The sequence below is a fragment of the Triturus cristatus genome, chromosome 8 (assembly GCF_964204655.1).
Source record: "Triturus cristatus chromosome 8, aTriCri1.1, whole genome shotgun sequence".
Lineage (NCBI taxonomy): Eukaryota > Metazoa > Chordata > Amphibia > Caudata > Salamandridae > Triturus > Triturus cristatus.
The window spans coordinates 1,419,270,822-1,419,282,954 of NC_140591.1; the positions used below are offsets into that span (position 1 = coordinate 1,419,270,822).

Genomic DNA, 12,133 nt, shown 5'->3' on the forward strand with positions numbered 1-12,133 from the left:
GTGTAATGCAATATGCAGGAGAACAAGTACAAATATTTTTATCAATCAAAAATTAGGATTAAAACTCAGAACATGAACTGGGGGAGAAACTGATAGATCGTACAGGTGTTTTTGTAGGTGAACAACCATTACAACGCAACTTTTACAACGCACTGCCATTACAACGAAACTGTTACAACGCAAATGCTGTGACAACGCATGCCATTACAACGCAAGTCTTTACATCGACTTGCACTAGATGGCGTGCTAACATTAAAAATAGAGTAGTTTACTATCCAAACACCTTCCCTACTGCAACGTGGACTGGAGTTAGAATAGTAAATTACCCTTTTTTAATGTTAGCACGCCATCTACTGCAAGTCGATGTAAAGACTTGCGTTGTAAAGACTTGCGATGTCACAGCATTTGCGTTGTAAAAAATTCGTTGTAACAGCATGCGTTGTAAAAGCATGCGTTGTAACATCATACATCCGTTTTTGTATTGGCCAGGCTACCCGCATGCCTCCTTTCAAAGGACTTGATTTACAAAAATATTGCATGCAAACTAAATTACACAATGACACGTGAGTAGATTTACATACTATACACAGAAAAGAGAAACTCAAACGCGCCCACACAAAAAAGGAGCATTTCAGTGAATGGCAAAAATTGGATTGGTTATAGAGATGACATTGAAAATCGAAATACACTCTCACAGAAGAATTGCGCAAACAAATTTAACAAAATGAGCAGATAATTTGTTCAAAAAATAATCCCAATCAGCGGAAGCACCGTTACATTCAAGGGAAACTATTTTTTATTTTTCGTTACATAGTGGAAATTATATTAGTTATAAACACTATGGCCCTCATTAGGATGTTGGGTGGACCACCACGGACAGGCCGTTGGTGGCGGTCCGCCCAACATCCAGGGCGATAGTCCGAACGCTGGATTAAGGTACCGGCGGTCGGAGCGCAGCGTGTGGGGGGAAAAGACCGCTGCCTCCGACAGGCTCAAGGAGCCTGTCGAGGTGGTGGTCGGACAGTAAACCCTACAATGAAGGTGGTGCTTGTGCAGTAACCGGCGTAGGGATTACAATTTCCATTTGCACAGCCTTTTCATGGCAGTCTCACCACCATGAATCAGGCTGTCGGAAAGGGACTTTGGGGGCCCCCTGTGGGCCTATGCTATGTGCCCATGGGGGCACATGTGGTGCGCCGCAAACATCCAGGCTCCACATGGTGCTTGGCACTTGATGCATGAATGTTTGAAAACATGCCTTTTACAACTGTGGCTTGTGCTGCGGCCCTTTTCTGCAGTAGTAAAAGGCATGTTTCCGTCTCATCATAATAAGCAGGTGGAACCGCAGACCGTTCGTTGAGCGGTCTCCAGCCTGCAGCGATGGCTGTCGGACCCTCATTCGACTGCCATCGGAATGTGGACCTATGGGTTTAATGCACATGATAACATAGTAACAAAACCAAATAGGTGCCATTATGGAAATAGAGGAGGACTAAAAGTGGACCAGCCAATGATTTCCCAGACCAGCCAGCATAGGCTTTAGATTCTTCAGAAATGTATACTTTCCCAAGAAGCAATATACATATCAAATGCCTCGAATCACAAGGTTGTGATGACATCTTCAAGTAATCAAGTAACGAATAGTTTCTTACCTGTCGGTGTAGTTTTGCAGCTTGAAGATCTTTCTGGATTCACTATGCTGTGCATTATTCCGCGATCTTGTGGTTGGGTCCGGATTCGTAGTCTTTTCTTTGTTTTTTTTTTTTTTTTTTCGTAGCCCAGGTGGGCGTCGACGTACACCATTTGGTGCACCTCCCGTGACGTCGTCGTGCTTCCTGCGGAAGTCCCACCTTTGGGGCGCCATCTTCGGGTTCTTTTTTCCTTTCCTCTTTTTTTTTTTTTTTTTTTTTTTTTTTTTAACCCTAGGCGATTGATTAATCCTTCTTGTCCCTTTATCTGTATGTTTGTATTTCTTTGATCTTTTCCATTTTACCCCCTCTTCCTCCAGCCTCATCTTCCTGGCGGAGGTGGGTGGGTTCGCTAGTGAATCCAGAAAGATCTTCAAGCTGCAAAACTACACCGACAGGTAAGAAACTATTCGTTTTGCAGCGTGAATCTTTCTGGATTCACTATGCTGTGCATCGATTTTGTAGCGGTTTTCCTAGTTCTGTGGCGGCTGGGTGGTAGATGAGCGTTGGTCGTTGAAAATGTGCTGAAGCACCTTCTGTCCAACCTGTGCTTCCTTGTTCATCTGAATGTCCACGCAGTAGTGTTTCGTGAACGTGTGCACAGATGCCCAAGTTGCCGCGAGGCATATGTCCTGGATGGGCGTGTTCGCCAGGAAGGCCACGGTGGCCCCTTTCTTCCTTGTGGAGTGAGCCTGCGGCCCCTCCGCTAGCTCCTGTCCAGCCTGTTTGTGGCAGAATTGAATAGTGAGGGCAATCCACCTTGCGATGGTGCCCTTAGTCACTGGTCTACCCATGAAGCTAGTAGCAAAGGACACAAACAGCTGTTTCGACTTCCTGAGTTCCTTGGTTCTCTCAATGTAGTGCATCACCGCTCTTCTGGCATCGAGGGTGTGCAGTGCCTTTTCTGCGTTTGTAGTCGGGTTTTGGAAGAAACTTGGTATCTGGATAGCCTGATTTATGTGGAACGCCGACACTACCTTGGGCATGAAGTGTGGGTCCGTTCTCAGGACTATTCTATCTTTGTGAATCTGAATGTAGGGTTCCTGCAGCGTTAGTGCTTGAAGCTCGCTCACCCTGCGTAGTGAGGTTATGGCCACCAGAAAGGCTGTTTTCATAGTCAACATCTGCAGTGTGGCCTTGTGAATGGGTTCAAACGGTGCCTTCATGAGCTCCGTCAGGACCACATTCAGATTCCATGCCGGCGGCGGCAACCTTTTCGGGGGGGCCATCCTTTTGGCTCCTTCCATGAATCTCCTCACCACCTGCGAGCTGAAGAAACTTCCACCTTTTTCACCTCTGGTGTAGGCCACGATGGCCGCTAGGTGTACCCTTAGTGAGCTCGAGCAGAGGTTACTCTTTAGAAGGTGTGTGAGGTACCTCAGTACTGTTGAGTCTCTTGTCATTCTGTTTTGCAGGCCCTTTTTCCGGCACCACACAGTGAACCTCTTCCATTTTGCGCTGTAGCATTTTCGTGTAGTTGGTTTCCTCGCCTCCCGTAGCACTCGCATCGTGCTCGGCGGCAATCTTAGGTGTGCGAACTCTAGGTCTTCAGGAGCCATGCCGCCAGGTTGAGGGTCTCTGGCTCTGGGTGCAGGACCTCTCCGTTCTGCATTGAGAGCAGGTCCTTCCTCCTCTCGAACCTGTATGGGTCGCCTTGTGCCATTTCTTGAATTTGTGAGAACCATGTCTGCCTCGCCCACTGCGGAGCCACCAGGATCAGGGTCATGTTGCTGGTTCTGCACTTGTCGAGCACTCTGTGCAACAGGGGTATCGGTGGAAAGGCGTAGGCAAATGTCCTCGACCAGCTTATCCATAGGGCATTTCCCTTGGATTGCTGATCTGGTTGCCTGGACGCGAAGCTTTGGCATTTTGCATTGTGGCGTGTTGCAAAAAGGTCTATTGTGGGAGTCCCCCATCTCCGGAAGAGTTTCTCCGTTTCCTGGCCATTGAGCTCCCACTCGTGTGATGCTGAGGTCTGCCTGCTTAGCCAGTCTGCCTCCACATTGTCCTTCCCCGGTAGGTGAATTGCCAGTAGATCTATCCTGAGAGGTATGGCCCATCTCCAAATCTCCTGAGCTAGGGATGAGAGCGGGAACGACTGTGTCCCCCCTTGTTTGTTGATGTAGAACATCGCCGTGGTGTTGTCTGTTTGGACCAACACCCTCTTGTTGAACAGGTGCCTCTGGAATGCCTTCAGGGCTAGCAGGATTGTTTTCAACTCGAGGTAGTTGATATGGCGGACCGCATCTGCTGGGGCCCATAGACCCCTCACTCTGAGGTTGTCCATGTGCGCTCCCCATCCCTTCTGCGATGCGTCCGTGGTAATGGTCACTGTTGGGATTGGTGGTGTCAGGCTTCTCCCTGCTGTTATGTTGTCTCTGTTCCACCAAGTTATCTCCTCCTGCACTGCGTGCGTAACAACCACTAGATCCTCCCAGCTTCCGTTTGCTTGTGACCATTGTTGTTGTAGCCATTCCTGGAATGGTCTCATGTGCAGGCGTACATTCGGCACCAGCTGGATACAGGACGCCATCATCCCCATCATCTTGCTCACAGCCCTCACTGTCAGAGCTCGCCCCTTCTGGTAGAGCTTCGCCTCCTTCAGTAGAGCCTCTGTCCTCCTCTCGCTGGGCACTACTGTACTGTTGCGGGAGTTGATCTTTGCCCCCAGGAAAATCTTCACCTGATCCGGTTCCATCGATGATTTTCCCCAGTGGATCGAGAATCCCAGTTTTGTGAGGGTGTCTGTTACGCGTTTTGCGTGCCTCTCGCACTTTCCGCGTGAGTTTGCCTTGACCAGCCAGTCGTCCAAGTAGGGGTAGACATGTATTCCCTGCCTTCGTAGGTGCGCCGCTACCGCCGACAGGCATTTTGTAAAGACCCTTGGTGCTGATTTTAATCCGAAGGCCAGGGTCGTGAACTGGTAGTGTTCTTGTTCGATGTTGAATCTTAGAAGGCCCTTGTGCCTTCTGTTTATTGGGATGTGAAGATAGGCATCCTTGAGGTCCACGGTGACCATGAAGTCCCCTTCTCTTATCTGTGGCAGAACCTCCTGCAGTGAAGTCATTTTGAACCTTTGCGTTCTGATGAACTTGTTTAGGTAACGGAGGTCTAGTATGGGTCTGAGGTCTCCGTCTACCTTCGGAACCACGAAGTAGTTTGAGTAGACCCCTTTGTTGCGTTCTCTGAACGGCACTGTCTCTATGGCTCCCTTTTGCAGGAGTTTCCGCGTTTCTTCTCTGAGTATTGCCAGTTCTTGGGCCGATCTCAGTCTTCCCCTTGGTTTCCTGTTTGGAGGTCTTTTCTCCAAATCTACGCAGTACCCGTACTGCACAACGTTCCGTATCCACTTGTCTGTGGTTATACGCCGCCACTCCTGAAGGTAGAACCTCAGTCTTCCGCCTACTGGTGTCGTATGCTCGTAGGCTCTTGAATTTTCTCTTCCCCCTGATGACACTTTTTTGCGCCTCACCCTTGGGGTCCTGACGAGGGTAGGCGTCCTCTTGCGTGCTGAGTCACTTCGTCGAGGGCTGTTCGCCCCCTCTCCTCCTTTGGCCACGTCCGTTCCCTCTCCCGCGAAAGGACTGGCCCCGAGGTTGATATTGCCAGTTTTGCTTCTGCTGACCTTGTCCGTGACCTTCACCCTGCTGACTTTGTTGGAACGCCTGGTGCGACGTCCCCTGCTGGCTTCCTCCCCTACCGTAGGGTCTTCTCGAGGGATTTCCTCGCCTCATTCCCCTCAGCTGTAGGGCCCCCATGGACCTCGCCGTCTCGTTTTCTTTTTTCAGCTGGGTGAGCTTGTCGTCCACTGTTGCTCCGAACAGTGTCTCTCCATTGAAGGGGGTGCCAAGGATGTTGTTCTGCACTTCCGGTTTGAATCCCGAGATTCTTAGCCATGCATGCCTCCTCTCTGTGACCCCTATGGCCATGAGTCTTGCTGAAGTCTCTGCCCCATCCAACGCCGTCTTTATACAGGAGTTGGCGATGTTTTTGCCTTCATCTATCAGGTGAGAGGCTCTCTGCCGGTATTCTTCGGGGAGGTGCTTTACTAACTCCCCCATCTCATCCCAGTGCTGGTATTGGTGTCTATTGAGGAGTGCATTTGAATTCGCCATGCGCCAGTGCATTGCGGCGTTCCTCTCGACCTTTCTTCCTGTGAGGTCAATCCTCCTGCTCTCCTTATCCGGGGGTGGGCCCGAAGTTGCTGGTACGTTGGCCCTTCTCCTGGCCGTGGAGGCTATGATGGAGTCCGCGGTCACGCTACCCTTGATGTAAGGGGGGTCCAGGGAGGAGTGCTTATATTTCTTCTCTGTCCTGGGCGTGATCGACCGGCAGGTCGCAGGTTCCTTGAAGGCTTCTCTCCCCTGATTCATCACGCTTTGTAGCATGGGGAGGAACTGGCTCCTTGTCTGGATGGGGAGCAGTGTCTCGACGAGAAAATCGGCTTTCGGTTTCTCCTCGTCGAGTTTGACGCCGAAGGCCATTGCTGCGCTCCTGACCACCATATTGTAGACCCCGATGTCGTCGGGTGGCGAAGGCCTCGAAGGGTACGTGTCCACGGGCTCCTCCGGGTTTTCGGTGTCGAGATCGTGCCATTCGACGTCGTTGCTGGTAGATGCCGCCGATTCGTAGAACGACCGTTGGTCTTCTTCCTCGGCTTCTCCCTCATAATAGGGCTCTTCTTCCTCTTCGAGTTCCCTTGTCAGCCCTTCGGCGTCGAACTCGTCTTCGACCTCCTCGACGTCCGCTGATGGAACCGTTGGAATCTTGAATTCCTTCATTCTGGCGTCGAACTCCTTCTTTCTTTGAAGGATGTTCTCCATTTCGGCCTCGAGCCGCCTCTTCTTTTTCTCCATCTCGGAGATGCTTTCGGCGTCGACCGCGGGTCTTTTCGATGAACCTTGCGTCGACGTCGAACGTTCTTTCTGCGTCGATCGGCCCGTTTCATGGGATGCTTTCGACGACCCTTGCCTTTCGGCGTCTTTCGGCACCAGGGAGTCCTTATCTAAGGATCCGCTCGGCCTCTTGTCCGTGGTTCCCCCTTTGGACGTCGAAGTTTTCGGCGCCGGGGCTCCCTTCGTGGACTTTGACTCAGATTTTCTCGAGTCACCCTCGTGTTGTCGAGGTACTTTCTGTTTTGCGCTCGACGATTCTCTTACCTCGTCTTCTTTTTTCTTGTCGGTCTCTACGACCGTGAAGTTTTCGGCTGTCTCGGCGACGTTGTCCTCGTCGTCCGAGGAGAGGCCCAGAGCGTAGAGCGTCGGGGGCTTCCCCTTGCCATCCATGCTGGCGTTGGCCCTTCTCTGCCGCTCTCTCACCCTGAGTGTCTTCGGCGCGAAGGCTGAGCAGGCGTTGCAGTCGATACTCTGGTGATCGACCGGTAGGCAGAGGTTGCAGACCGGATGCTGGTCTCTCTGCGCGAACTTGTGGTGGCAGTTTGGGCAGAACTTGAATGGCGTCTTGTCCATTGCGCTCAGGGTCTCTGAGCGTGCATTCTCCAAGGCCGTCGAAGAAAAAGGGTGCTGGTCCTCCTTTCTTCGCGCTCCTGATGAAATCTTTTCCTTTCCTGATATCTTCTAGTGTTTCTATCGACGAAACTCGCTTTTCTTCCTTCTTCCTTCGAGTGTAATTCTGGAGCTTCCCGATGACGATCCAGACCCAACGGCGGAAAAAAGAATCTGAAGATGGCGCCCCAAAGGTGGGACTTCCGCAGGAAGCACGACGACGTCACGGGAGGTGCACCAAATGGTGTACGTCGACGCCCACCTGGGCTACGGAAAAAAAAAAAAGAAAAGACTACGAATCCGGACCCAACCACAAGATCGCGGAATAATGCACAGCATAGTGAATCCAGAAAGATTCACGCTGCAAAACGTTAGGACTTAGCACAGTGGTCTGTCAACTTCTAAATGAAATCAGTGCGAAAATTTGTGTAAGCATAAAAGAAATCCTTGAAATGAAATTAAATGAAATTTTAGTTTGTAACACACACTTCTACCTGAAGGTGTCTAGGTGCTAGTGATCTAACAGGGAGGGAAGAAGCAAAGAGAAAAAAAAGAACTGAGAGTGAGAGAGGGCTAAAATCTGGAAACGTTACTCATTAAAAGGGAAAGTTTTTAGGGTTTTACGGAGAGAAGCTCTAACTTTTTCTTAAGCTCTAGCAGCATGGAATTCCACAGCCTGGCGGTGCCAGCTACAAAATGTCTGCCACCCCAGAGGACTGTTTTGGCTTTGGAAATCACAAGATTAAATCCAGATGAAGACCGCAGATGTTCTATTGGGGACATACCAAAGAAATCTATGTTTGAAGTATTCCGGTCGAAAGCCATGCACCGCCTTGAAGGCAATACATAGGGACTTGAATTCAATGCTTTTTTTTCACAGGAAGCCAGGGCAACAAAGGCAAGGTATGAGATACTGACTGATATTTTGGGATGGCAAGCAGCGGTCGAGCAGCTGCATTTTGGAAAACCTGCAGTTTGTTTATAAATCTTTTCTGCATTACAAAAAAAAAAAACTGACTGCAATAGTCCATTTTTGACAAACTATGTGCGGAAATTCCGGCTTCCTGCAGGCCCTGTGGAATAAAAGTAGGCCTGGGCTAAAATTCCATTCCAGTCGCAGAAATTGCGATATTTTGACATTTTCGCGTTCCGCGGAAAGCGCGAAAATGTCAAAATTTCCGCATTCCGCAGCTTAGCGATAATTTGTTTCTTGCTCACGCTGTAAAATAATACATTCTCGCGTGCGCGCGATCACCTTACCTGAATCCCCGCGTTCGCCGACATGTTTTCCCGATCCGGTCGCGTTCTCCATGAGATGTTGGATTGTTGGTAGCCATTTGCGCTGTCTCGTGACAGTTCGCGCACGCAGTGACGTCATTTGTCGCGCGATCACGTCTTTCTTCTCGCGATCATGCACCGCGAGACATCTGAAAACAAGATGGCTGCGCCCGCGAGCAACCACATGGGTAAGTTGGCGAGCCGCGACCATGCAGAAAATACCGCGAACGGGCGGGAAAAAAACTTCCGCATCTTCGCGATATTTCCGCGTGTTTGCGGAGATTTTTAAAATTTTTGCGATAATTTGCGAAAGTGAATTTCGCAAATTCCACCCACCCCTAAATAAAAGGCAGGACTTCCCTTAAAGTTTTTAATATGAGAAAGCAAGATAATGTGATGGAGTTTATTTGGCCTTCAAAGGATAGCTTGTCGTCAAAATACACTGCTAGATTTTTTACCTTGGTAACAGGGAAGGGGAGCTCTCCCATTTCCTGCGGCCACCAATTAGGAGACAAAAAAGAGGTATTCCTCCCGAATAGAATGACCTCTGTCTTTCCAGAGTTTAACTTCAGACAGTTACTAGACATCCAGTTTCAAATTTCATGCATACAGTCATGGAATCTGGAAGCTGTGTCCTCTGGGATGCTGGCCAGTAATTTCACATTTGTATGTCATCGGCATATGACAACTGTGAAACCATAACACTGTATAAGGATATTCATCTGAAAGCTCTGACGATATCTGGTCTTTTTTCCTTTGAGGAAGACTAACATTTTCCTTTCATGAAGGCTGCTATCGCCATCACACTCTGAACTTGGGTAATTCCCATCAACAAAGACATTGTTGTACATGCACACCCAGCACCTAAAGTCCAGAGACTTACACAGCAGGCTCAGAATTCGCATTTTTCAAATTCCCTGCTCCTGTTTGAATTCTTAGTGCCTAATGTGCAGTGCAGGCTTCAGTGTGAGCCATGGCGGTCACTAGAGCCTAAATGTCCTCCTCCACTAATGAGTGAGGCAGCAATGCATACCTCCAGTGAAACCCCTAAACATGCCATGGTCGGATTCTAAAGTGTGGGCTTTCCCAACCCAAGCTCAGACACTGGAGAACGCATGCAAGAATGTGGGTACTCTAGAGGCAGAGGTTCCCCTCTGTTTTCTGATCAGGTTCTGTGATGGGGAATTGTGCCAATATAAAGGGGTGCTAGATGCCAGCAAGAGACAAGACTTGATCAGGACAGGTTGTATCACTGTCTGTGGGTTTCTATAAATATGGAAAGTTGATATCCTTCTACTTCTTTTGTGAATAATGGGGGATATGGGCAGACACCGATTACTGATATATACATCTACGTGGCAGAGATAAACAATGCTTGGTCACAGTTCCCAGATATTCCACAGGAATGTACATTAAGTGGGGAATAGAAGGAAAATATTGTTCACTTTTAAAGCACAGGAGACAAAGTTGAAGGTCAGACCTAAGTTGGTGTCTGATTTGTGGAGTCACCTATACGACAGGGAAATCATTATGATGCGTCAGCATAAGATAGTGTCTAGGTATTCACACTTCTAGCTGATACAATTCAAATTCTAACAGACTGTTCATGAGCTTGGTTCACTGGTTGCACCCATTTGTCTCAGATGCAACAATCTGGTTCTAGCTAACTCTGGCATGGTTAAAGGGCACATGCTTCTTCCAACAAGCTGGAAAAAAACAAATCACTTACCTTGGAAACAAGACAGCACTGCAAGAACGTGGCCGCAGGGCGTCATTTTCTCTGCTGGACAACACCGAATCGCATGTCCCAGGTCTCTGTTTGGGAATGAGTGACATCATCATATAAACAGGCTGGACGTCATCAGTACATGAATTAAGAGGCAAAAGTATGCACAATTCTATGATGATTCTGGATTGGTCAACACAAAGAAAACTAAAATATACAGAGGTTACCCAAAAGCAAATAGGGCAGGCACACACTACAAGTTAAATTCACATTATACAAATCAAACAGAACACTGCACTCCAAGCTGCACCACAAATCATGCCACTATGCCTTATGAAATGTGTAGGAGGCATTGCTTTCTCAATACAAGCTGCAAACCCACTAACAACCAACATTAGAAGCATTCAGGAGCATAAGCACTTCTAAAAGCAGCTGAAAACATGGATATTTCCTAGATAACTACACCACCAACATCCTTGTAACAGAACATAGAAAACAGTTGCACCTTCAAGCATGATCCTCAGGTACAACCTACTACTTGGAGACAACTGAACCAGCAAACTGCTTTCAATTTGCAGTTAAGATTAGAAGGGCTGGTCTATGGTTCCTTGTGGCATTTTATAATTATGTACTTGCATATATAATAGTTAGGGCCCACAATAATTCCAAAACTATAATACACAGCGGTCAGCAGCAAATTGCAACTCATACTTCCTAAATTTTCAGAAGACATGTCTGCTATGAGGGCTGTCCATCACTAGCCGTGTATAGCCAAAAAAACAACATCATCAAATGAACAGACATAGAATACCTAAAGAGATCTGTCACACATTACTGGAAAATACAGATGACTTTAATATAGTCCCCCACTACAGGTCACAAATATATATACAACCTGGCTGCTTCTTCATATCTCACAAAGACACTCAGATGTGGGTCAAAAATAAAAATGCTCATCCCAACAGATCTCTCCACGCCTCTCTCCCTCCAACCATGCCAGGTCAGCATCACAACTATTCACAAAATTTCAAACTGCACAACCCAGTGCAATAATCAGCCAAGCAGACTATATCATGAGAAATACCACAAAGGAACCTGCAGAGCTGTTCAAAGCTACCAGCATAAAACTGCACATCTGTCTCTCACACTTCATCATCCACCACACTGCTATGCGCTGCGTCCCATAACACAATAACCGCACCTTAGGGGTCATCACACACCACATGGAAACACTTACCACATAGGACCAAAACAAAGACAACATCCTTCCAAGCATACACCCTACACAGTATACCGTGCTGCCAACTAAGGTCCACATCTGACATTCCATTGGTCCTTTTTCTGTTTAATATTTACTTGAGTCCCCTACCTGACATCATCCCCGCCTTCAATCTAAACTGCTACAACTATGCAGTGCAAATCACACAAAAGCTCAAAATCCATTGCAACTACTTACAAGCTGTTGACCACTGGATGGTATCTAACTACCTAAAGTTAAACCTGTAAAAAAACAAGATACTAGCATGCTGCAAACTGAGGAATTCAGGGGTTATTGTAGAATGCAATCTTTCTCTCAGATCACCAATAAATCAGGTTATCAAACAATGCATCTACATTGTGAGATGCTTTTACCAAATGGTCCTATTCTGATACTTCCGACAAAAATTCCAATGGCTATCACATTTTTGATTTCTCAGCTTCACTATGGTAACAGGCTCCACGGTGAAGCCCATCTCTTCCTACTTCACAAATTACAGATAATTTAGAATGCATCTGTCAGATATATTCAATCTGCTGTTTCAGAAACACATTACACCAAGCCACATATCCTTGAATGATCCTGGTTCGGCATGTCACCTTCAAGCATTCCATGGTAGTGTACCACCCTTTCTTCTACATAGATTTTGTGCCTATCGCCAAGATAGACTATTATGCTC

General features: G+C 47.8%; 1 protein-coding gene across 1 annotated transcript in view; it reads right to left on the minus strand.

Annotated features, from left to right (window-relative positions):
* The window catches only part of CCDC81 (coiled-coil domain containing 81), a 316,574-nt gene that overhangs the window by 177,366 nt on the left and 127,075 nt on the right, over positions 1–12,133 (minus strand). Inside the window, exon 5 of the mRNA XM_085623150.1 lies at positions 10,200–10,285. Coding sequence (XP_085479276.1) covers positions 10,200–10,285 — 86 coding nt within the window. The remainder of the gene's footprint in view (positions 1–10,199; positions 10,286–12,133) is intronic.